Source organism: Mustelus asterias, chromosome 12 (assembly GCF_964213995.1).
Source record: "Mustelus asterias chromosome 12, sMusAst1.hap1.1, whole genome shotgun sequence".
Taxonomy (NCBI): domain Eukaryota; kingdom Metazoa; phylum Chordata; class Chondrichthyes; order Carcharhiniformes; family Triakidae; genus Mustelus; species Mustelus asterias.
This window is the reverse complement of record NC_135812.1, coordinates 33,422,547-33,449,389: the sequence shown is the minus strand read 5'-3', so window position 1 is coordinate 33,449,389 and position 26,843 is coordinate 33,422,547. Positions and strand designations below refer to the sequence as shown.

General features: G+C 45.8%; 1 protein-coding gene across 1 annotated transcript in view; it reads left to right on the top strand.

Moving 5' to 3' along the window:
* LOC144501362 (syntaxin-1A-like) overlaps positions 1–26,206 on the top strand; it is a 275,696-nt gene extending 249,490 nt beyond the window's left edge. Inside the window, exons 7-10 of the mRNA XM_078225015.1 lie at positions 4,762–4,835; positions 11,839–11,976; positions 16,780–16,890; positions 25,828–26,206. Coding sequence (XP_078081141.1) covers positions 4,762–4,835; positions 11,839–11,976; positions 16,780–16,890; positions 25,828–25,905 — 401 coding nt within the window. The 3' untranslated portion in view covers positions 25,906–26,206. The remainder of the gene's footprint in view (positions 1–4,761; positions 4,836–11,838; positions 11,977–16,779; positions 16,891–25,827) is intronic.
* Positions 26,207–26,843: the final 637 nt, after the last annotated feature.

Below are 26,843 nucleotides of genomic sequence, written 5' to 3'. Positions count from 1 at the left end.
AGACACATGCTTGTCCTGTAGCCCTAACAACCGTTCCTTAAAAGACTGCCACATACCAGATGTGGATTTACCCTCAAACAGCCTCTCCCAATCAAGAGCTGCCAATTTCTGCCTGATCCCAATAAAGTTAGCCTTCCCCCAATCCAACACCTTACCCTTGGGACACCACTCATCCTTTTCCATCACTATCCTAAAGCTAACAGAATTGTGGTCACTATTTGCCACATGTTCCCCAACCAAAACTTTGAAGACCTGACCGGGCTCATTCCCCAGTACCAGGTCCAGTATAGCCCCCTCTCTAGTTGGGCAGTCCACATATTGTTCCAACGAACCCTCCTGTACACATTTTACAAATTCCTCCCCATCCAGAGTCCCTGCCCTCAGCGATTTCCATTCTATACCAGGGAAATTGAAGTCTCCCACTACAACAACCCTATATTTCCTGCACCTATCCAGTATCTCCTGACATATCCATTCTTCCACTTCCCTTGGGCTGTTGGGGGGCCTGTAGTACACCCCCAACATAGTGACTGCGCCTTTCCTGTTTCTAAGCTCCACCCAGAGTGACTCGCTACACGACTCCTCCGAATTGTCCTCCCTCTGCACCGCTGTAATATGCTCTCCAACCAATACCGCTACTCCCCCACCTCTTTTGGCCCCTCCTCTGTCTCGCCTAAAACACTTGTACCCTGGAATATTCAGCTGCCAGTCCTGTCCCTCTTTCAACCAAGTCTCTGTCACCGCAACCACATCCAAATTCCTCGTGCGCATTAAGGCCCCAAGTTCGTCTGTTTTACCTGCTACGCTCCTTGCATTGAAGTATAAGCACTCCAGACCCCCAGGCTCAGTGAGGTCGTCCTCCCCCAGAGTGCTCTTCTTCTTTGCCAGCCTTGTCCCAGCCCCAAGCTCGTCCCCAGCCACCACACTTATAGACCTAATAGTTTGATCCCCACCCCCCTGCCATACTAGTTTGAACCCCCCCGAACTGCATTAGCAAAGCTCCCAGCCAGGATATTTGTGCCCTTCCAACTTAGTTGTGACCCCTCCCTCTTGTACAGGTGCCATCCTCTCCTGAAAACCTCCCATTGGTCTATGAAAATAAAGCCCTCCCTCCTGGACCAGTCCTTTAGCCAGGCATTCATTTGAACCAACTCCCTATTCTTAGCCTCACTGGCACGAGGCATTGGGAGCAGCCCAGAGATGGCCACCCTAGTGACCCTACTTTTTAACCTATTTCCCAACTCCCTGAATTGCTCTCTTAAGACCCCCCTACTCTTCCTATCTACGTCATTTCCACCAATGTGTATAATGACATCCGTTTCTTTATCTTCCCCTTTTAATATGCCTCCTATCCGCTCGGAGACATCCGTGACCCCAGCACCAGGTAGGCAGACTACCATCCTGGAGTCCCGTTCGCCCCCACCGAATCGCCTGTCTGTGCCTCTAACTGACGCATCCCCCACCACTATCGCTCTCCTAACCCCTCTCTTCCCTTTCCGGGCCACAGAGCCTGACTGTGTGCCAGTGACCTGGTCACTGTGTCTTACCCCTGGAGAGGCACACTCCTCCACACTATCTAAAACAATGTACCTGTTTTGGAGTGGGACAGCCACAGGTGACCCCTCTTCTAACTGCCCACTCCCCTCCCCTCTCACACCTGTCACCAAGCCCTTCCTATTTTGAGACACCTCTGGAGTCCTCCCTTGTACTTTACCCTTCTGCCCTTTACTCCTCCTAACTGTGACCCACGTGTCTCTCTCTCTCCTCTTCCATGAACCTGCGAGTTTTATTTGTATGTGGCCGAGGCACGTTGGGGCATGGTTGTATGCACAATCAATGCAATTCAAGGACACTTTCAAGACTGTATATTGTATGAAATGTAAATTGTTCCATTATGTATGATAATCAGGTTTTTATTTATTTGTATTCTGAAAAGTTAGACTGTCCACAAATTTCACGAGGCTATTTATTTGTTTAATTTATGCACTGGTAGTAATCTTCCAAGAATCCTTAAATTCTAGATAAGTCCCAGAGGGTTGGAAAACTGCAATACCCTTCTTCAAAAAGGGAGGGAGACAAAAAACAGATAACTATAAACCAGTTAGCTTAACTTCTGTCATTGGGAAAATGTTAGGGTCCATTATAAAGCATGTAATAGCAGAGCATTTAGAGATACTTAACATAGAGTCAGCAGGGCTTCATGTAGGGGGAATCATGCCTGACAAATTTATTTGAATTCTTTGAGGTGGTAATGAGCAGAATAGATAAATAGGAACCAGTAGATGTAATATACCTGGATTTCCAAAAAGCTCTTGATAAGGTACCACACAAAAGACTACTTATTAAGATAAGAGCCCACGGTGTTGGGGGTAGTATAATAACATTGATAGAGGATTGGCTAACTAAATAGAAGACAGAGAGTTGAGATAAGGGGTATTTTCAGGGTGGCAACCTGCAACTCATGGAGTGTCACAGGGATCTGTGCTGGGGCCTCAATTATTTACAATATATATTCATGACTTGGACAAGGGAAGTGAATGTACTATTGCCAAGTTTGCGGATGAGACAAAAATACGTGGGAAGGCAAGTGGTGAGGATGACAGAACCTATTTATATCTCTCAGGAGACACTTTAAGTGGAATGTAATGTAGGAAAATATGAAGTTCTGCACTTTGGAAGAAAGAATAAAGGAGCTGAATATTATTTAAATGGAGGAAAGCTGCAGCAGGATTTGGGAGTCCTCATTCATAAATCACAAAAAGCTAGCATGCAATTTCAGCAGGTAATAGGGAAGGCAAATGGAATGTTGGCCTTTATTTGAAAGGGAATGGAGTATAAAAATAGGGAATTCTTGATAAAATTATGCAAGGCACCAGTTAGACCACACCTGGAATTCTGTGCCTTTAACCACGCAGGCAACAGGAGACAGCCTGATTAGTAACTTGGGAAACTTTACCCAAGTTATAAATGAATACTTCTCAAAGCAGGACAGCAACTTTGCAGGCATACTATTGTTCTTGCTTCTGAATTCAGCTTGGGGTGCGAGGCGACACTCAGTTCTGTCCTTTCCCACCCATTTCTGTGCTGTTAGGAGAGCAGACTCTGCACACTTCAGCTTCCAGCTCAGTGTTTGGCTGTGTCACAGAAACCTACTATTTATTAACCCTTTCTAAGCCACAGCCTCCAGCATGTTAATGATGCTGTTGTATTCTGATTGGCCTACAGCAGTCGAGGCTTTATTCTAATTGGCTGAAGGAATGGGTGATCAATCTGTGATTGGTCCCGCAGGGTGATGGTCATTGGCTGATGTCACTTCTCACAACCTCCTCATTGGTTCCTCAAACTGCCAATGACTTATAGCTCCACCCTCCTTATTACAGTTTGTTTCTGTTACTTTAATGACCTTTTACTAAAATAAGATATCTTATGGTATCTTCCTTGCCCATTTGTTAAGGATATGGGAATTATGCTGTCTTGCCCTCATGAATGATTCCTTGAGTTCGTTGCTTCAGATTTTGCTAAATTGGTGCAAGTTTCTCAATAAATCAAACACCTATCAGTGGCTGGTTTTTGGAGGCCTTTTGCTGGGGAATTTTGTGGTTGCTGACACTTGAATGAATTGCTTTTAAAACAAAGGATAGTGTGGTAAAGTTGCTTATGGTAAAGTTGCTTATAACCACTCCTAATACAGAAGATTGCAAAGTAGGTAATACTTCAAGTTCTACAGGGTGTGTACCAATATAATGTGAGGTAGTAAAGTCTCCCAGATAAAGGTCTAAAAGGATTATCCAGTTACAAAACAAATCTCACACTGTTACAAACTCTAATGCAAAGCATACATTGGCCTGAATGTTAACACCATTCACGTCGGTGGGATTTTCCCATCCTGCTGCAGTGAAAGGAGATTTGGCTGGGTGCCAAATTCTCCAACCTCGCTGCAGTGGGAGCGTGGTGTGAATGGTGGGTAAGATCGCGCCCATTGAGTGAAATGTATTTGCTTTCCTTCCAAATTAAAATAAACTTAATGTAGAACACAGCTGCTGTTATTCTTTCGTCCTCTTCTAACTTTCCTTTGCTGGTGCACCCAGTTTTGATAAGGTGTTAATGATGTGAGAGAATGTTAGCTCATCTGATTGACCTTGAAGGCTGCAGGTTCTAGCAGTGTGGCTCTGTGAGATGGAAGTAAGTACAAACAGGGGCCTCTTTAGCTGTTGTCCTGTAATTAGCTCATTTGTCCAAAATCCCATGGTACACTTCTCTATCAAGTGAAGCTAAGCAGACTCACATGATAACAAATACTGAAGCCCTCTATTGATTACAGCTTAAACGGAATAATATCATATCAGGTTGATCAATTGATAGACGGTGTGCATAAACTAAACTAAAAATAATCCTTAAACATCAATTTCTCTACACAGCTACCATGCTCTTCTGCCAACTGCTTTCCCCCCTGTCAGTGAAAGCTTCTATATACACTTCAGCAAGGTAGCACCAATATACATTCCAACCAGGCAGTTTCCTTACCAGCCAAGCAGGCTATGGACCCATTCCCAACTGGACGGCATGAGGGCAAACCTGCCTTTGCCCTAAACCAAAAGCGCCAATGGTGTGTGGCACATTGGATATGAGAGAACAGTACGGGGAGCTTGAGTTTGAACTTGTGTTTTTACTGTCTTAGTAGTGAATGGTGAATAATCCAAGGAGGGTAGTTCAGTACAGGAGGTAAAACTGATTGGGTTGTCCTGATTTGCTTTATTTCAGCTGGCAGAACAACCACAAATGAGGAGCTGGAAGACATGCTGGAGAGTGGGAATCCTGCGATCTTCACGTCTGGGGTGAGTGTAATGTGAACTTCCTTCTCTCTGACACCGTGATGCTAAGTCCCTGAGCGAGTGAGATCCATTACACAGGACAATGATTACATTGAACCAGTCAAACAGTAAGTCATCAGTGAGCGCTTTAAGTTACAGCAAAACAAAATAAACAGCGTGTCGGGTTTAAGAAAGGAAGATTGACATGTAAACATCAGCTTGGCTCAGGTGGTGACATTCTTGCCTCCTAACCAGAAGATTGTAGGTTGAAACCCCATTACCGACTAAAAGGCGAATTTTACCGTCCCACCCACCAAGCGAATCGTAGCGGTCGAGCGGCGGACCATGGAAAGGTCCATTGACCTCGGGCGGGATTTTCCGGTTCAGGGCAAGCACGGCTGGAAAATCCCACCCTTAAACTCACAATCTAGGTCAGAATCATTATCTTTGAGATGAGATGTAAAACCAAGACCTTCCCTGCCTGTCGACATGGAGGTAAAGGATCCCATGGCACTGTGTGAAAAAGGAACATGGGAATTATCCTGGCATCCAAGACAATATTGTTTCCTCAACCAAATACATATTTGCCATGACCTTGCTCCCGTTCATGTATCTTATGGTCCCGCTGACGACGCACTCTCACCACGGGTTTCCAAGCAATAAGGGATGTGTTCAATGGAAACCCCATTGACGATGGCGGGACCATAAAATCCCGCCACCAGCAAGCGCGCACCTCGAAACAGAGTGCAGAGAAGGAGAAAATTCCTGCCCGTTATCTTTGCTGTTTGTGATATTTTCCTGTATGTAAATTATCTGCCCTGTTTCTTTTATTTGATTTATTATTGTCACGTGTATTCGTATCGTGAAAAGTATTGTTTCTTGCAGGCTATACAGACAAAGCATACCATTCATAGAGAAGGAAAGGAGAGGGTATAGAATGTAGTGTTACAGTCAGAGCTAGGGTCTAGCGAAATATCAACTTAATGCAAGGTAGGTCCATTCAAAAGTGATGGCAGCAGGGAAGAAGCTGTTCTTGAGTGGGTTGGTACGTGTCCTCAGATTTTTGTATTTTTTTCCCGACGGAAGAAGGTGGAAGAGAGAATGTCCGGGGTGCGTGGGCTCCTTAATTATGCTGGCTGCTTTGATGAGGCAGCGGGAAGTGTAGATGAAGTCAATGGATGGGAGGCTGGTTTGCATGATGGATTGGGATTTGTCCACGACCCTTTATAATTTCTTGCGGTCTTGGACAGAGCAGGAGCCATACCAAGCTGTGATACAACCGGAAAGAATGCTTTCTATGGTGACAACAGTTACAGCACTCCAAAAAGTATCCATTGGTTCAGAACACACTGGGACATCATGGGGATATTCCAGAGCAGTTAGGTGCACATAAGTTTGTTCATTCTTACGTGTCACTGAAGAGGTGTCAAAACCCCACACCCCCAACCCTAAAGCTGCTTTTGTGAAGTTCAGTGGTTGCAGCGCATTGTGGAAAGCTAGATCCCACAAACGGCAATGAAACTGATGGCTATCTAATTCACTTTTGAAGATGACTGAGGGAATAATTTTGATGAGGTGGCAAATAAAGAATTTGCATTTAAGCAGTTCTTTTTATGTCCTCAGGGTGTCCCAATGTGCTTCACAAGCAGTTTGCACAAAACATGGCAAAGAGCAATGGTTCATTTTGAAAACAATGATATACGAAGGAATAGAACTTTTAGGAATTAAGGTATAGGCTAAATATAGAGCAGGCCCTCAGATGTAGCAGTCTCACGATTATGCCTCTTGTTACACATCAGTCCATATAAGAAATAATAAAATAAGAGAGGTCCAATTGCTAGATCAACGTTAAGGAAGGAAGAGTTCAGGTTCATTGAATTGATAGAATCCCTACAGTGCAGAAGGAGGCCATTCGGCCCATCGAGTCTGCACCGACCACAATCCCACCTAGGCACTATTCCCGTAACCCCACATATTTACCCTGCTAATCACCTGACACTAGGGTCAATTTAGCATGGCTAATCAACCTAACCCGCACGTCTTTGGACTGTGGGAGGAAACCGGAGCACCCGGAGGAAGCCCAGGCAGACATGGGGAGAACGTGCAAACTCCACACGGACAGTAACCTGAGGCCGGAATTGAACCCGGGTCCCTGGCGCTGTGAGGCAGCAGTGCTAACCACTGTGCCGCCATGCTGCCCCTTGGACAATAGAGCCAATTATGAGCTCAGATGGCCTTGAAGAAAGGCAGACGTCACCAATTAGATCTGAGACCAGGTGCTATGTAAACTGACAGAGTAACCAGTGTTGTGGGGAATGGTTTAAAATCATGGAATTGATTACCAGGAGTAAACCTGAGGATTACCTCTATCATTCCACCCAAACAAACAATAATCGGCACGGACTCAACTGAGGGACGATCCTTCCTAACTTCCTTCATGAACTTACGACATGACATCCAAAATAAATTGGTTAAAGTTCAGCACCAACAATGAATTCATCGAATGGAAAGATTTGGGGATTGCAGGTGGATATTGGGGAATGGGTTGGCTGAAGGAGGAAGGACAGTTGTTTGTTAAAAGACTCAGAGCAGAGCTCCTGGGGGAAAATTTGAACTCATTCAAAACCCATCCACTTACACAGAGTTAAAATTAAGCCTAAGGATGTTTCAGTGCCTGAGGCCTCCTGCATTGGTTATAACCTTCCCGGGGTTGCAGTTGCAATGAAGTTAACTAAGGACTGGCTTCATCTCATGGACTGGGATTCTCTCAGCCTGCTGCACTGCTCGAGTCACACAGCGGGCTGGGAAACAACAGCGGAGGGCCTTTCACGAGATTCCTGACCGGTATCTGGCCAGTCACGAGTTTCCAAGGCCCTTTTTTGTAGCGCAATCAGCTCCGTGCCGGAAATCAGCACAGAGCTGATTATCATATGGAAATCGACATTTCCGCATGATTAGTGGGCCTGGGACAGTATTCTCTGGGCCTTGTTGCGACTCTTCCCCCACCGGGAGTGGTTCCCACAAGCGGGGTTTACAAGTGCTCCCCACTAACGGGGAATAGGCGTCCTCACCCCGCTGGTGGGAAGAGAGACCATTGAGGCCCGCTCCCCGGGAGATCGGAGGAAAGGTAGGGTGCTCTTTTTTCAATGCCAGCCTGGCACCCTGGCATTGCCAGTCTGGCACCTTGGCACTGACCACCGGGAACGTTGGCACTGCCCACCGCATACCGGGCAGCGCCAAGGGAGCGGGGCCAAAGGGGGCAGGGCATACTGGTGGTGGCTATTGGGGGGGCTGATCGGTGGTAGGGGGGGGATCCGCTGCCACTCTGTAAGTGGGATTGGTGAGGGAGGAGGGAAGGGGGCGATCGGGGCTGGACATCGGTGGGTGGGGTGGTCGTGGCTGGCCATGGAGGGGGGTTTTGGGGTTGGCCATGGAGGGGGTCGGGGCTGGCCTTCGGGGAGGGGGTACGAGGCTAGCCATTGAGGGGGGTAAATCAGGGTGGGGGAGAGATCAGCGCTGGTGTGGGTGGTGGGGGGTTCCGGTAGGTCACCAGTAGGGGGTGGTTGGGAAGGGTGGCAATCGGGGGTTGGGGGGGGGCATTTTTGGGAACATTGGGGAGGCCAATGGAGGCCAGCAATGGGGAGGCCGGTGTAGGGAGTATGGGGGTGGGTTGGGGGGCGGGGGGGGGAGCAGTGTGCATGTGCCGATTTCCACACTGACAGATCGGCGCGTGCGCTGTGGCCCGCTCAGCGCTATGCTGCCAGCCTCTCGGGCGGGAATAGGCCTCGCCCCTACTTTGTTAGAGATTTGTTCAGGTAAGTACGCCCAAAAAAACCGGTGGGAAATTCTCCCGTTTTCCCGCCCCTTGGGCATTTGGTTTTATTTTGGGAGGATCCCAGCCACAGTGTTCAATCCAGCATCAATCTGGAAATGTTGCCCAGAACCCTTCCCTCTCCTCCTGCTCCTAAATCTGACTCCTTCCTGCCCTCCTTTGGCCTTTTTGCAGCATTTATTAAAGTATTTCTCCTCCTTTCTGCACGAAGCTGATTGAGAATTAGATTTCTCCCCGGTAAAGGAAGCTGACTTTCAGCCAGGGCACCTGCCTACGCCGAGCCTTGAGCCCCAATCCGGGAGTCACCTTGACAAAGGCTTCACAAGAGCCGTTCTGCTGCAACTTGCTGGGGTGTGATTGTGTCTGGCTACATTAACATTGGATCTGATCATAACTGATAGCCTGATCTTACGCATTGGTTTTAAATCATATCAGTTTATCAGATTAAATAGGACAAATATTTAACCATGTTTAGCTCAGTTTATACTTGATGTGTTAGTAAAGTTGAATGTGTCATAGGCTCACAATCAACAACCTGTTGGTGAATTTTGCTGACCTGAAACATATTTAACCGCAGTTTACCATGTGCCTGGGGTGAGGGCGATGCCAGTTATACTCATTTTCAGTCCACCCTTAGCCAGCCTGTGAAAGTCATAGGGTCATTACAGCACAGGAGACCACTTGGCCCATCAAATGCATGCTGGAAGTGTGAACCGTAGAGTGGCAGTGCCATTGGCGCCATGTGGATCATGAAGCAGTTCTGTTGGCCATGGAGCACAAGGGCATGGATCTGCAGGCTCTCGTTGTAAAGTGACTTTGAATGAAGTTCCATACCTCCACAATATTGTAATGAAAACCCAAAGTCGCTGTAACAATCCCATCACACTTTAACTTCTGGTAAAGGGCCAGGAACAGGGGACTCACTCCTTGGGACTTTATTCCCTGGAGTGTAGAAGATTGAGGGGAGATTTGATAGAGGTGTACAAGATTTTGATGGGTATAGATAGAGTGAATGCAAGCAGGCTTTTTCCGCTGAGGCTAGGGGAAAAAAAAAACAGAGGGCATGGGTTAAGGGTGAAAGGAGAAAAGTTTAAAGGGAATATTAGCGGGGGGCTTCTTCACGCAGAGAGTGGTGGGAGTGTGGAATGAGCTGCCGGATAAAGTGGTAAATGCGGGGTCACTTTTAACATTTAAGAAAAACTTGGACGGGTTCATGGATGAGAGGGGTGTGGAGGGATATGGTCCAAGTGCAGGTCAGTGGGACTAGGCATAAAATGGTTCGGCACAGACAAGAAGGGCCAAAAGGCCTGTTTCTGAGCTGTAATTTTCTATGGTTCTATGGTTCTTGTCTCACTGGTTGATGGACTGTGATATCGGGGTGTCTCCCTCAACATCAGAAAGCTTATTGACAGTTGGCAATGCCAATGTGGAGATGGGTTTAACATGGAGTCCAGGCATAGTGATACCAAAGGAAGCCATCTGTAAAGGCATCTGCATTTAGAAAGCAGTGGCAGGATCAGACAGAGTCAGCATCGATTTACGAAGGGGAAATCATGTTTGACAAATCTGTTGGAATTCTTTGAAGCTGTAACTAGTAGAGTTGACAAGGGGGAATCAGTCGATGTGATATATTTGGACTTTCAGAAAGCATTTGACAAAGTCCAGCACAAGAGATTATAGTGAAAGATTAAAGCGCATGGGATTGGAGGAAGTATATTGAGATGGATAGAAAACTGGTTGGCAGAGAAGAAACAAAGAGTAGGAATTAATGGGTGCTTTTCAAATTGGCAGGCAGTAACTAGTGGGGTGCCACAGTGATCGGTGCTGGGACCCCAGCTATTCACAATATATATTAATGATTTGGATGAGGGAACAAAATGTAACATCTCAAAGTTTGCAGATGATGCCAAGTTGGGTGGGAGGGTGAACTGTGACGAGGATGCAGAGATCCTTCAGAATGATCTGGACAGGTTGGGTGAATGAGCTAATCAATGGCAGATGCAGTATAATTTGGATAAATGTGAGATTATTCACTTTGGAAGCAAAAACAAGAAGGCAGATAACTACCTGAATGGCTGTTAATTGGGAAAGGGGAGTGTCCAGCGGGACCTGGGTGTCTTCGTGCACTAGTCGCTGAAGGTAAGCATGCAGGTGCAGCAGGCGGTAAAGAAGGCAAATGGTATATTGGCCTTCATTGCAAGAGGTTTTGAGTACAGAAGCAGGGATGTGTTGTTGCAATTATACAGGGCCTTGGTGAGGCCACACCTAGAATACTGTGTACAGTTTTGGTCTCCTTTTCTGAGGAAGGATGTTCTCGCTCTCGAGGGAGTGCAGCGAAAGTTTACCAGGCTGATTCCGGGGATGGCGGGATTGATGTATGAGGAGAGAGGTTAGGATTGTTTTTGCTGGAGTTCAGATGAATGAGGAGGGATCTCATAGAGACTTATAAAATTCTAACAGGACTAGACAGAACAGATGCAGGAAGGATGTGCCCGATGGTGGGGGGAGTCCAGAACCAGGGGTCACAGTTTGAGGATTCAGGTTAGACCATTTAGGACAGAGGAGGGGAGACATTTCTTCACCTAAAGAGTGGTGAGCCTGTGGAATTCATTACCACAGGAAGTAGTTGATGCCAAAACATTGAATGTATTCAAGAGGCGGCTGGATATAGCACTTGGGGCAAATGGGATCAAAGGTTATGTGAGAAAAGCAGAAATAGACTATTGAGTTGGATGATCAGCCATGATCGTAATGAATGGCAGAGCAGGCTCAAAGGGCCAAATGGCCTCCTCCTGCTCCTATCTCTATGTTTTTATGTTTCTATGTAATGCAACTGTAACCATGCCATATTTAGGAACTGGTACCTCAGGAAGAATTTGAATCACCAAGCTTCATCAGTGTAGACTTGTCCAAAGCATTGAAAAGGAAAATTAAGAGGATGCATTCTTAATGCAAAAAGAAACAAGCTGGTACTTGGGCAGAAGGAGAGGCCATGAGACAATTCAGATAGAGTGGCCAAAACTTGCTTTGATAAATGTGATGGTTTTGTTGACCGCGTGCTCAGTCATGCCTGGCATTGCATCTAAACTGCTGAGGGTTCAGATTAGAGATCTGTGGCAAGCCTTGTTTCTATCCGGTCAGGTCCAGAAGTATTGTCTTCACCAGGTGACCAGCTGATTCTGCTTCTTCCCACAGATCATCATGGACTCAAACATTACAAAGCAGGCACTGAATGAGATTGAGACACGACACCATGAGATCATCAAACTGGAGAACTGTATCCGTGAGCTGCACGATATGTTTATGGACATGGCAATGCTGGTGGAAAGCCAGGTAAGAGAAGCAATGAACAAGAGAGTTCTCATTCTCAACTTGCACCACACAGTAGACCCAGCGTGTGTGTGTGTGTGTGTGTGTGTGTGTGTGTGTGTGTGTGTGTGTGTGTGTGTGTGTGTGTGTGTGTGTGTGTGTGTGTGTACTTTACATTGTGACTTGTGTGAAACAATTGATTTAATGATTAATGTTAAAGGGTCTTATTTATGTCGGAGGAGGTTCTATGTGATCACAGACTGACCCCGATATGAAGCTGTGTGTTCTTCCTTTTTAGGTTTTAGACTTCTTCTCTGAGTCTTCCTTCCAGTTTTCTCTACTTATTATTTCTCCCCTCCCAGGGTAGAGGTGCTGAGTCCAATCACACTGGCTTTACCAACATCCAGTGGGGAGTAACTAATATAGCACAGATTGGGGATGGAGCTTGAGTCCGCTTTGACTGTATAACTCAGTAACACACTGGAATGGACATTTACCTCATTGCTCCTACAGAGACACTGTCCTCTCACTGTGTTCGACCCAAGAAATCATATTTTCACAAACCTGGGCAAAGAAGTTAATTGGTAATGGTTTCATTTGCCCTAGTACCCACCCACTCACCCCTATTTTATTTCATTTATTTTATTTATTAATTAGTGTCACAAAGTAGGCTTACACTACAATGAAGTTACTGTGAAAATCCTCTAGTCACCACACTCCGGCACCTGTTTGGGTACACTGAGGGAGAATTTAGCACGGCCAATGCATCTAGCCAGCACGTCTTCCGGACTGTGGGAGAAAACCGGAGCACCTAGAGGAAACCCACGCAGACACGGAGAGAACGTGCAGACTCCGCACAGTCACCCAAGCCAAGAATTGAACCTGGGTCCCTGGTGCTGTGAGGCAGCCGTGCTAACCACTGTGCCACTGTGTCGCCCTCATCACCTTCCAATCAATGAGTAGCCCATGCTTCCTCCACAAATGGCACTGCATTTTCTCTGTCTTCATTAAAAGAAGCATAAGTGAAAGATGTGCAATTTCCTCTAAATAGGAGTGATGCCACTGGAGGTTAGGCCTGCAAACATTGACATCTCCCCTGCTCCCAATACAAGGCACTATGCTTCTGTCTGTGAAAAATTCCAATTATGTTGATTTTTATTTCAGAGGGCCTGAAAGTGTAAATATTCACTTTGTGAAGGGGGAAGTATCTATCTCATTCAGCCATGAATTCAGTTGATGGGGGAAAGACTGGCAGGGTTAGCAAACATAAGGAGTGTCCAGCGGTGCAGGCAGAGTGAATGGTGTGCTGACTCAGTAGAACCTGTTCACAATGCTGATTCATCCACATTGGCAACTCCGGACAGGAGACAAATCGCCAGCAGGTGTACAGGAACAGGAGCAGGCCATTCAGGCTCTCGAGCTTGTTCCCCAAAATGGCACCTCTAACAGGGCAGCACCACTCCAGTATGGCATGGTGACACAGTGGTTAGCACTGCTGCCTCACAGCGCCAGGGACCTGGGTTCAATTCCGGCCTCGGGTGATTGTCTGTGTAAAGTTTGCATGTTCTCCCTGTGTCTGCGTGGGTTTGCTCCAGGTGCTCTAGTTTCCTCTCTCACTCCAGTGATGTGCAGGATAGGTTGATTAGCCATGCTAAATTGCCCCTCAGTGTCAGGGGGACTAGCAGGGTAAATACATGGGGTTGTGGGTATAGGGCCTGGGTGGGATTGTTTTTGGCTCAGGCTTGATAGCCTCCTTTTGCACTGTAGGGATTCTATGATTCTATCCTATGATTCTATGAGTATCATTTTATCTGTAAGTTCAAAGCTTTGGGAGTGGAACTTCAACTCGCGGCTGGCTTAGCCAAGTGTGCTAACACTAAGCCACGGGCAGGAAAGCTGCCTCACATACAGAATCTTCCTGCCTTCTCACTTGCTGGCCACTACCACAGGTGACCCCACTCCAACCATCCCCCTATGTCCCAGTTACTTTTACTGATCATTTCTTCTGAGCATTTACCCACTGCCAACCACTCACCCTGGCACTCCCACTGCCCCCAACACTCTGGACAAGAGGGGAATTTCTACTCCATGAATGGTAGAATCATGGAATGGTTATAGCACAGAAGGAGCCCATTCAGCTCATCATGTCCATACTAGCTCTCTGTGAGAGCAAATCAGCTCGTCCCACTCTCCTGCTTTTTTCCTGTAGCCTTGCAAATCTAATCTCTTCAGATAATTATCCAATTTCCTTTTGAATTGATTGAATCTGCCGTACTCTCGGGCAGTATATTCCAGATCCTAACCACTTGCTGTATGGAAAAGCTTTTCCCTCCTGTCACCTCCGGTTCTTTTGCCAATTGCTTTAATTCGGTATCCTCTGATTTGCGATCTTTCCACCAATGGGGACAGTTTTTCTCCCTATATTCTTGGTTTCGGCTGGCGTGATTCTAAACAACTCTATCGAATCTCCTCTCAGCTTTTTTCTCACTCAGGAGACAGCGCAATCTGTTCTCCAATCCATCCTTGTACACTGACTGAAATTCCCCATCCCTGAGCTATTCTCTTAAATCTATGAGCACCCTTTCCAATGGCTTCAACTTCTTCCTAAAGTGTGGTGCCCAGATTTGGACACGCTAGGCCACTCGAGACCAAATCAGTATAAATGTTTATCATACTTCCTTTCCTTTATACTCTCTGGGCCCTATTTATAAAGTCTAGTTCCCATATGCCTTATTAACCATTCTCTCAACCTGTCCTGTCACAATCGGTGATCTGTGCTCATGATAGCGCAACTCCCTCTGCTCCTGCATTCCCTTTAGAATTTTATCAAATTCGAATTCCTACAGTAGAGAAGGAAGGCATTCAGCCCATTGAGTCGGCACCTAATCTTTGACAGAGTATCTTACCCAGGCCCACTCCTCCCGTCCTATCCCTGTAACCCTACACATTTACCATGGCTAATTCATCTAACCTACACATCTTGGGACACTACGGGGCAACTTAGCATGGCCAATCCACCCAACCTATGCATCTTTAGAGAGTGGGAGGAAACCGGAGCACCCGGAGGAAACCCAAGCAGACGCAGGAAGAACGTGCAAACTCCACACAGACAGTCACCCGAGGCCGGAATTGAACCAGGGTCCCTGGTGCTGTGAGGCAGCAGTGCTAACCACTGTGCCGCCTGATATTTTGCCTCTCCACATTCTTCCTACTAAGATCTAGTCCCTGCTTACTTCTCTGCTTTAAATTTAATCTGCCACATGTCCACACATTCCAGCCTGTCTGCATCCTCTTGAAATCTCTCACTATCCTCTTCACAGTACATCCAAGTTTTGAGTTATTTGCAAATTTTGAAATTGACCCTACACACCCAAGTCTAGATCATGAATATAGGTTAAGAGAACTAGAGACTCTAGTACTGGCCCCTGCCTGGAGTAGCCCTCTGTGGACTGCAGAGAATGGAGATTCTGGATTGTGGATAACATTGTAATAATGATCACTCGTGCTGATTTCCAGTGTTACTGGGAGGCTCGGTCTGTGAGCCTGTTCTGCCTATGCTGGTAACAGCCTGTGTTTTCTCCTTTTGCCAATACCCTGGACTGGATGGTGGAGTCCTGCAGGTATTTGTATCTCTGTATTTGCAGCATGCAATGGTAACCTGTGTAATTTGCATGATAGCATGTGCTACAAACTGCTTGCATGCTCCAGAGTATTTTCATTAATGCATAAACATATCACCAACCCTGCCGAACATGCAGACTTGTGTTGCTGTAGAAGTGTACGCTTAGCTTCTCCTGCTGCCCCAAGCCTGGTGAATACCAGCAGCGAACTTAGACTATTGTTGGAGTAAGCCACACCACACGGGTGGCTTCCAGCACGGCCTCTGCAGAGAGTCTCAATGCAGCGGTTAATTCGCGAGCTGTGAGTAGGTTAGAATCATGCTGTTATGAGAACAAGGAATAACCAACATTAAGAAAGGATATATTTTCCAGCTTCCTCCCTTCCTGTGCCAACACTGGAAAGGGGCGGCACATGGGAAGCGCTGGAATTGCAGGAATCTTGGCAGTGCCAAGTGCTGGAAGGACCGGATCACTTGGGGCTTGCAGCTACATCTTGGGACTTGTCACCTTCAGACAGAGAACCAGAAGGCCCCAATCAACCTTAAAGATTCTGAGGGGGATGTAAAAGGATTTGGGAAGAGGACTCAAACCTTTGTTCTGCCTCTCATTTTTGGCCCTGCAGTGAGTGGGAGCGGTGGGTGGGGAGAGTTTGAGATCACAGGCACCCACTGAAGACTCAGCAAAACAAGCCTTTGCTCCTTTTCCTGGGGAAGTGGGCTTTCCTTTGAGGGCAAGCCAGGAAAAACCTGCATTTAGTATGTAATATCCAGAGGAATTCTCATCCCAGTTTCTGAGCAGCAGCAACAGACTTTAGGAATCCTTCATTGATCTCCGTCTGTAAGATTCAAAACTAAATACTTAAGTCTTAGTCGCTTCAGCAACTCTCCACTTGGGAGTGATTGAATGATCTGGTAAGAGAGAGAGAGCAAGTGGCTCACTGTGCCAAGGCAGGACACAGCATGCATGCTGTGTTTGACCCCCACGTCAGTCGAACCATTGTGTGACACCCAAGGCAGAAGCATGAGCTCCATGTAGCAGGGCAGTAGTTACTGTAGGGCTGGAGGATGAAGCTCCCCGATGGTGTCAGCTGGGCTTAAGGACTGTTGCAAGATGTGGGTGGGTCAGAGTAAAAGTGATGATGTTACATTGTGTTTGCACAGAGTGTCTAACTCTTTATGGATGTGAACCCCTTTTCCTTCTGTTCCAGGGTGATGTGGTCAACAGTATTGAACAGAATGTCACCAATGCAGCGGATTATGTTGGGCAGGCAAAGGACAACACAAAAAAAGCAGTTAATTTTCAGGGTACAAGTAGACGGGTAAGTGGCCGGAGAGAATGACACCCTAAGAAGACTTGTTATTTTCACATGTCTGTGCTCTTTCCTCAACGCCCAGGGAGAGATGATAGACAGGATCGAGTACAACGTTGAGCACTCAGTTGACTACGTAGAGAGGGCAGTGTCCGACACGAAAAAGGCGGTTAAGTACCAGAGTAAAGCGCGACGGGTGAGTAGTGCGAGTGTCTCCATCTCAGCATGTGGCATGGGCAGCCCCATTTGTGATTGACCTTCCCAATCCCATCACAAGAGACCACAGAAAAACAATGTTTCTCATGCCTTGCGTTTACGTGATTGATCTGCTAACTGTATTGTGTCCTGCAGACTGCATTAGAAACTGGTCATCCTGCCTGGATTAGATTCCAGTCATCCAGCAGACTGTATTAGGCCCCAGTCATCCAGCAGACTGTATTCGGCCCCAGTCATCCAGCAGACTGTATTAGGCCCCAGTCATCCAGCAGACTGTATTAGGCCCCAGTCATCCAGCAGACTGCATTAGGCCCCAGTCATCCAGCAGACTGTATTAGGCCCCGGTCAGCCTGCAGACTGTATTAGGCCCCAGTCATCCTGTAGACTGTATTAGACCCCAGTCAGCCTGCAGACTGTATTAGGCCCCAGTCATCCTGTAGACTGTATTAGACCCCAGTCATCCTGCAGACTATTCGGCCCCAGTCAGCCTGCAGACTGTATTAGGTCCCGGTCAGCCTGCAGACTGTATTCGGCCCCAGTCAGCCTGGCAGACTGTATTAGGTCCCGGTCAGCCTGCAGACTGTATTCGGCCCCAGTCAGCCTGCAGACTGTATTAGGTCCCGGTCAGCCTGCAGACTGTATTAGACCTCAGTCAGCCTGCAGACTGTATTAGGCTCCAGGCATCCTGCAGACTTTGTTAATCGCTAGTCAGCAATCCTCTGGATTTTTCTTCTCAGTCAAGTACACCCTTCAACTCTCTACTGTGACTTATTATCAGGAGTATATTTTCACTGGCCTTAGCATAGTGAATCTCTCACAGAAATTCACCTGCTATCTACATGATAGGAAATTCCTACAGTTCACAAGTATAGATACAGCCTTACACTCTTACACACATGTATATAGATAACAGGCACACAAATCAGAAACAAGGTGCACCAGTGAAAAAAATGGTAAGCAAAAAGAATAGGATTGCTAGACCCAGTGACACACGGTGTGTGCGAATAGAATATACATGGGGGAGTATATTAGACTCAGTGACTCAGGGTACATTATTAATATACACAGCACTCTACCTCTCTATGGTATAACCTTAGAACAAAACTTTATTTCCTATCAGTTTTTCCCCCTCCCTAATATTACTAGGATTAGCAATGTCTGTATGTCACACAATGTACACACATTGAGTGGATAAGCAAGTAAAAGGGATAATGTTACACAGGAAAATAATCTAACTTGCCTGAAAACCAAACTTGTAGAGGAGTGGTATCCGGAGGGTCAAGCGGTCTCCTGGGTCGGATGGTGGTGGAAGCTTTACGTCATGTGAACCATTCAGAATGGAGGCTTGTAATGTATGCCCAAGTTCTCAGTGGTATATGATCACAGACCAGTTGTATTGTTCAGTTCCCAGATGCATGTCAAAGAATGTCAGTTAAGACTAGAACGAGAGAGAAGACAAAGCTGGTGTCCCTATAGAACCATGGCAGAGAAACATTTGCTTTGCTGATACGTACTGCATGTGTGGCTCTTCCATTCTTTTTCCCCGTCCTTGTTTCCTCTGTGAATCCTTTCTCCCATCAGCTTTTGGATTGCTAGTCCTATCATTCACACTTCATACCTCGCCAAACCAGCTGGTGGTTTGCATTCCAATGCAGCATCCAGTACTCATGGGGAGTGCTCTCTGTGACATTGTAGCAGAAAATACCAGCTCTATTTGCAGTGGCAGTTGGTAGAATATTAAGGGCAAAGCTTCTGTAAGTGGTGACTTGATGAACATTCAATGAAATAATAGGAAACTGAGAAAATTTTGCATTTTACATTCCCCTTACCATTGATCCTGAGCTGTGCTAATGTTCACCCCATTATCCAGACCAGTACCTGACTCAATCTGTCCTCTGAACTTCTTCCTTAATGCAATCAACTATAGTCTAATTTCTTCAAAACTTAAATATAATCTATTCAATTAAGTCTATTTCTGATCTGGACCAATGTATCTGACCTGATCTTTAACAGTACAGTTTGTCCTATCATTATGTATCCTATTTTAATGTATTCAAAAGGTTCTGATCTCTCCTGACATTATCTAATCTAGTCATAATATAATGGATCAGAATGCAATAGATCCTTGTCAAATCAATACCAGTGCAGTGTTTTACAAATAAACCTAGCCTTATATCACTTATCCTGTTATATTATATCCCAATACAATCATTCCTAATAAAATCTCTCCAGTACAATCTGTCTAATTAGCTTATTTGGGTATAATGTGTCCCAGCAAAGCATAGCAGCTACAATGCACTCTGTTTTTTCCCTTCTCCTCTTGCCCAGTGTAAGCGACAAGCACTCCAAGAAGGTAGAATAAAACAAAAGGCCTTTTCTCTACAGTAACCACCTGCCTTCACTTGAGTCTTGGTTGAGCCCTTCCTTTCTGCACTTGTGTGACTTTCTACTTCCCACACAAGCCATTCTGAGCAAGATTGCCAGGTTGTGTGCACTTTACCGCCACAGGTCAGTGTCCACTTGACCGCGGCCAAGACTGACTGCAGTTCTTTCAATATTTTGCGGCCAGAAAATAAAAGAATCTCTCATCTGCCTGTTACAACCTTTCAAATCAATCGATACCCTGACATTTTGCTGTGAGGTAGTTGGCTGGTTTGAAATTATTTAGATACAATCAAGCCAAAGATTACAATTGGCAAAGTCTATTTCTGGACTACCTTGATATTATAGGTCTCTGCACAATGCACTTCATACCACCTAATTTATCCTAGTTTCATTCATCCCAATACAATATAACGCATGATACGTATCCTAGTTTAATCCATTCCATTATTTGTAGTCTAAACTATTCTAATGCAAAACATCCTAGGAAATATATACTTTCTAAGATCAAAATAACCTCCAGTGACATGGCTGGGAAGCAGGTCTATGGTTCTTATGAATTTTAACCACCAAAATTAGGTCGGCTTGGGTTGGGTGCGTTGTTATAACGTTAAAAGATCTGAATTCCGACTCCAGGCTGCCTGCTTCTAGTTTTGTGGGGGTAAGATAGGGGCAGGCGATCATCTCAAACCTGGGAGATAAATTGGAAATTTCAGTATTATAATGAGGTTGCTTGTCTCAATTTATGACCCACCATTTTAAATTCACCCCTGACCAGAGAGGTTTTCCAGGCTGTCTCTCAGCCAGTAGCTATGGGGAGGCAAAGATTACAGGATTGCGGAGATAAGAAGTTTTCCACTTTCCTGCTAGATCCAGATTACCAGCTTCAACAAATCTTGCATGTGGACACAGCCCGAGCACCCCATCTAATCCCCTCCACATGACCTCCGATCTCACCTCGACATTCTGGCTCTTACAACCACACCACCCCCACTCCCACCGCCCCACACCCAATGAGGCCTCCATTTCCCAACCCCCAACCTCCTCTCTTCCCCAGCCCCAGACTCTGATCCTGTCCCTGACTTTCATTTACTTATGAACCCCAATCTTTGCTCTGACCTCCAATCCCCTCGATGCTCTAGCCTCTGATCTTTCACCTCGCCTCAATCTACCTCCTGGCCTCGAATCTCCGCCAGGTACTGCCCCATCCTAGTCTTTCCAATCCCTCTATCCCTCCTCTCCATTCCCCCACTGCGGCCTGGTGCAGAAGGCCGGCCTGCCCAGTGGGCAGCCTCCTCACATCCTAGTTCACATCCAGCTTACCCTTTTAGTTCAGCCTGCGCGTAGATCACTGCACCAAACTCGCAAGCTGAGAGATGTGGTAGAAATCCAAAGAAGTGCAACCTTGCTATTTGAGAATCAAATGTAATTTTTTATGACCTGACCTGCGCTGTACTCCACTGATGTTAGGGCCTAAATTGTGGCTCATGGAATGGCGATTCCAGCTTTAGCGCAATTAAGAAGTAGCAAACAAACTGCATTTTAAATGTTACCATTAAAGTTCCGACTAAAATTAATTTGCTTAATCAAAAATGTAAAATCCTCGATGAACCAATACGATCAGTCAGTGTAATAGAATGCAGTTGTTTCATTTTTTTAAAATCCTTTAACTGGTTGCAGTTTTACCAATATAGCTTGAAAATAGATTTATCATTTCTAATAAGTGTCCAGTCCAGCTGCAAGTAACCAGACATTTAAAACCGAGGTACATGGAAATTTCTTCTCGCGGAGGGTGGTGAATCCCTGGAATTCTCTGCCCCAAAGGGTGGTGGAGGCTGGATCATTAGAAGTATTCAAAGTGGAGTTGGATAAATATTTGATAGATTGAGGAATAGAGGGGCTATGGGGAAATGGCACAGAAAAGGTATTGAGGCCGGCATTTATCAACCATGATGGTATTGAATGGCGGGGCAGGCTTGAAGGGCCTGGTGGCCGACTCCTGCTTCTATTTCTTGTGTTAAAATTACTGAAAATAACTTCGGAAAAATAGACAGTGACAGTTTGCAGCTTTGTCGGTGTACTCCAGTCAGCCACTTAGGAAACTGTATATACTCCTAGATATGAAAATAACTTTAAAATATTTATCTATGTGCCGAAGAAGTGTGTGTAATTTGAAGAATTTTCCTTAACCAGCGTAATGATCCGAATCTTACAATGCCAGCCTGAGAAGTGTGATCAATATAATTTGAAGAGCCCAATTCAGCCAAATCAGATCTTGAATCTCCGTAGAAGTGATCATGAAAAACCTGAACATAAATGGTTTTGGACATAAGTACCGGCTTTAAAAGTTCTTTTGTGCAGGTTTAGCTAATTCTGCCTAGATTGTGATGATATTATAGAATCATAGAATCCTACAGTGCAGACGGAGGCCATTCAGCCCATCAAGTCTGCACTGACCACAATCCCACCCAGGTCCTGTCCCATAACCCCACGTATTTACCCCAGCTAGTTCCCCTGACGCAAAGGGGCAATTTAGCATGGCCAATACACCTAACCCACACATCTTTGGACTGTGGGAAGAAACCAGAGCACCCGAAGGAAACCCACACAGACATAGGGAGAATGTGCAAACTCCACACAGACAGTGACCCAAGCCAGGAATCGAACCCGGGTCCCTGACACTCTAAGGCAGCAGTGCTAACCACTGTGCCACCGTGCCGCCTGACGTAAATGAGCCGAAATTTAACTCCCTGATTTTTAGTATATGGAAGCATGGTAGGACCCAGTGAGTGAGCATGCTTAGCAATCACAACCTAGCTCGTGGAGGTGTGATGCAAGGTATTAGAGTTTAAAACTGGAAGCTCTGGATAAGATGCTGTTTCGGAGAGTCAGTGCCGGCTCGATGGGCCAAATGGCCTCCTCTTGCACTGTGGGAGTTCAATGGAAAATATCATTGCAAACATAAGCAGGTAAAAATAATTGGAGAAGTGAAGAGGAACACTGGATATATGCTGAGAACGTTGTAAGCGATAATAAAGGGTTTTACAAATATGTGCTCGTTATATAATCAGTCCGCCTGAAATGATGGTAAAGTGTGGGTTCTGAAATTAAACAGCTATAACAAATCCATCTTTATTCAGGGAGATAAGCAAGAGTTGCTGGAATCTAATAATTTTTTTGGGACAGCGATGGAGGAGCTAAATAAAATATGTCAATAATGATGAATGTGGCCATTAAAAAGATTGAATGCACTTAGACAAAGTGACTGCACCTGACATCTTGAACAGATGGATTTTAACAGTAATAGGGCACAAAATATTTCCCATCTTTTATGAGCGACTCCAAGGAGATTTGAAAATGGTTTATTATTTAAAGAAGAGTATCTAGAAGCCAGCAATTTAATGTCCATCATAGAATAAATAATTTTTAAAAAACATGTTGAAGATGCAATGGGTTAACACACGGAAAACTATTGACATGTTAAAAAGGAAATGGATTCTGCTAACGTAGATCGTGTTTCATTTATCTGCTGCAGTTTTTCAGACACCCCCTTCCTAATGGGCATAAAAAGAGTCATTATAAAGTGTGGGCGAGGTTTCACACTGAATTGATGACTAAAGTAAAGAGTTATGGAATAGGGGTAAAAGTGCTTAGCTACAGTTTTTTAAATATATTCATTCGAGAGACATAGGCGTCGCTGGCTGGCTAGCATTTATTGCCTATCCCTAGTTGTCCAAAGGCAGTTGAGAATCCTATTTTGCCCTTTGCTGGTTGCTTGTCATTGTTCTCCCTATCCACTGGCCTCCCATCTTCTTAATCTTTTAAAACAACAAAAAAATGAGTTTCTGTCAGGAATTCCACTCCATCTTTGCTTCTTGCAACAGGAAGAGAAGCAACAGCCAGGCTGTTGAGTCTGGATCTGTGGGAAGATAGGCCAGAATTTTACCGGCACGCCCGCCCGACACTCGTAAGATCACGCCCGAGGCCAATGGAGAATGCTGTATTGCGAGCCTCGGGGCGGGCGTGCCGGTAAAATCAGGGCCATGGTGTCTAGCTGCCCAAATCCATCCATCCATTGCTGTGGCTCTGGTGTCACACGTGAACCAGATGGGCTTTTCCGACCATTAAAGGAAAGCAAAAGGCCCTGAGTTACAATAGCAGAGAAATTGAATGTAATTGTAAAGAGCCTACACCATTGCTGTACGTGGATTGGTCAGATTTCACGTGGAGTCCTGGATGCAATTCCAGGCATTTGATCAGTTTCCTCGCGGCTGCAAACCATCTGCAGAATATTCAGCAATAGTACAGGAACCATGTGACCTGTGGTCACTTAAATTGCGTGTGGGCACCCCGCTCCCCTCCCCCAGCCCAGGCATTAACCTGTAGTAAATTGGATGATAGGTTTGGCCAGTTGCGGAACAGAACAGATCTATATTGCCAATTCCCACCCACTCTGTTTCTGTTAAGGCAGTAATGATACGGTGACATCCCATTTCTCACTATTATGAGTTTTAATCAAAGCACAGGGAACTGATGTCCTGAGGATACTAAATATTACCCTGAAGGAAAGTTAGGTTCACAGGGACAAGTGTACCTGATTACTGCTGTGGCTAAAACGTTGTAATTTTTGATGTTGCTTCCTATTTTGGTTGGTTGTCATTTTCCTCCCTATCCACTGACATCTTCCCATCTTCTTTATCCTCTAAAACAACAAACAATTGGTTTCCATCAGGAATTCCACTCCATCTTTGCTTCTTGCAACAGGAAGAGAAGCAACAGTCTGGATCTGTGGGAATATGGTGTCTAGCTGTCCATGTCCATCCCTCAGAGTACCCACACTCAGCCAGCCCTCCCTCCTGCATTTGGGGGGAGGGGGAGTGCCTGAGGGAGGTTCACTTTTCAAAGGAACTGTCAGAGTGATGCTATGGTGCACACAGATCTGCAACCCACTTCCTCCAAACCCACCACCCTCTCAGTGACTCTTATGGTCACCATCACATTTAACCTCTATGATAATGTCATAGAATCCGACAGTGCAGAAGGAGGCCAATTGGGCCCATCGAGTCTGTCCTGACCACAATCCCGCCCAGGCCCTGCCCCAATAGCCCTATGCATTTACCCTAGCTAGTCCCACTGACACTAAGGGGCAAATTAGCATAGCCAATCCACCTAACCCGCACATCTTTGAACTTTGGGAGGAAACGGGAGCACCCGGAGGAAACCCACACAGATACGGGGAGAATGTGCAAACTCCACACAGACAGTGACCCAAGCTGGGAATTAAACCCAGGTCCCTGGTGCTGTGAGGCAGCAGTGCTAACCACTGTGCCACCGTGCCGCCCTGTCATTTCAACCTTCCACTGTGCACATCTGTAACACCCAAACTCTTGTGCACAGATGCATCAAACAATTCAGAATGGATTGTCCTCTGGCTCTAGTAGTTTTGTCATTTTGCTGTGGAAAACTGGTGCCAACGTGTAATTTTATTGCAGAGTAGATTTTCCAAGACCCAGTATTTGCTGCTTGAACTCAAGTTTAAAGATTGCTTCTCCTACATGCTGTCCTGAGTGTTAGTCTGGCTGCTGTGTCCTGGATTTGAGGTTGCCCTTGTCTGACAACAGCTAAGTCCTGAGATGGACTTTGTGCAGGCAGCAATTCTGAAGCTACACAGCCAGCCTGACCCTACCCTGTTTGATGCCACAGACATAGCTGTGGGGGGGGAGAGAGCACCCATGTGTTGCTCTCCTGCAGCGCTGTCAGCTTTGTATTGTCTGCTTCGCCCAGGCTTGGATCTGTGGGACAGCAGGTGGAAAGGTTACATGGAAAGCAGTGAGGTCCTGAATGATGCTAGGCTGTAGCTGGTCTGTAAGTCCATTCAAACTTTCTCTCACCTAACACTCGGGACCTCTCTCATAGTCTGAAACCTCATGGAAGAAACAAAGGGCTTCAGACTCTGTAGGATGATTTTTACTGGAGCTGTTCCCGAAATTGCTGTGTGGCCATGATGGACGAGAGTGCTGCTTCGGGCTTTACACAGTCAGATAGGGTCGAGAGCAAAGGGTCCATCCGCACTGAATGTGCGACTGGCGGATAAATTAACTGAACCTGTCTGTAATATTATGTCACTGGGTTTTCCATTGGGCAGCCTCTAATCCTGTGCTATACAGAAGAGTGGGAGGTGTTGAGGCCCATGTCATACTTTTGGCACGTATTATTCCACAGCGCGTTAGAGCAACTGTTCAGCTGGGACTGTGTCACATTCTGAATGTTTTGTTTTCTGCTGCAGTTTTTGCGTGTTGTATTTTTGCATGCTGAGCTTCATCTGGTTGTTTTCTTCCCTCCCCACAGAAAAAGATCTTAATAGGAATTTGCATTGCAATAGTACTGTTGGTTATCATCATTGTTCTGGCTGTGTATCTCAGTTAATGCTCCAAAACACCATGAACCCACAGAATCATCCCGATTGAGACTAAAGCTGGGCTTTGGTTGCATCATCACCATACAGCACTCTTGTGGAAGGGAGAGACCACGGCTGGGCATTTCCATTTTGTGTTGTCAAACATCCATCATTTTCCAGGAGGTGATGTTCGTTGCCACCAAGACCATTGCTCAGATTTCACTCCTGCTTTCCAATGTGGACTTTTTGTTTTGGCATCTCTGTAAGCTGAAGAACAACATCAGGTTTCGTGCTGAAGTCTCTTCTCCATTGCTTATTGGTTTACCTTCAATGCCATAATCCCACTTGAGAAACATTATCAAAACGAACCTTGCCTTAACAGGCCATGATTTCACCATCTTGTTAGTCGACTCTGAATCCAGCTGAAGTTCTGCTGTAATCAGGTTTTTATAATTTCTAATCGATCTCTTCCCCCTTTCCTCTCTAGTCTCTCTTTCCCTTCGTGTCCTTCCCCCCCCCCCCCCTCTCTAGCTCTGTTCCTCCTCTCTCCTGTTTTCTCTCTTCCCTTTTTTTTCTCCTCTCATTTCCCTTTAATATGAATTTACCTTCTGAGGGTGTTAACTCCACATGGTTCCAGATACAGAGACACATATCCCCACACAGGCACATGCCAATACAGATCCACATGAACATAGTCCTCCTGATTAACCTGTAAAGACTAGAAGTGTTGGTGCACCCACAGAACTTTCTCCTGTCACTCTCCCTGCAGACAGAAATGAGGAGGAGTTAAAAAATGATACAGGGAAGGACAAGGAAATGCAATTAGAATAGATACCTCCACTTGAGTTACAAACACATTGGGACATTTGCCCTTCCCTGCTTTAATATGTAATAGAACCATAGAACTCATACATTGCAAAAGGAGGCCAGTTGGGCCTATCGAGTCTGCACTGACTCTCCAAAAGAG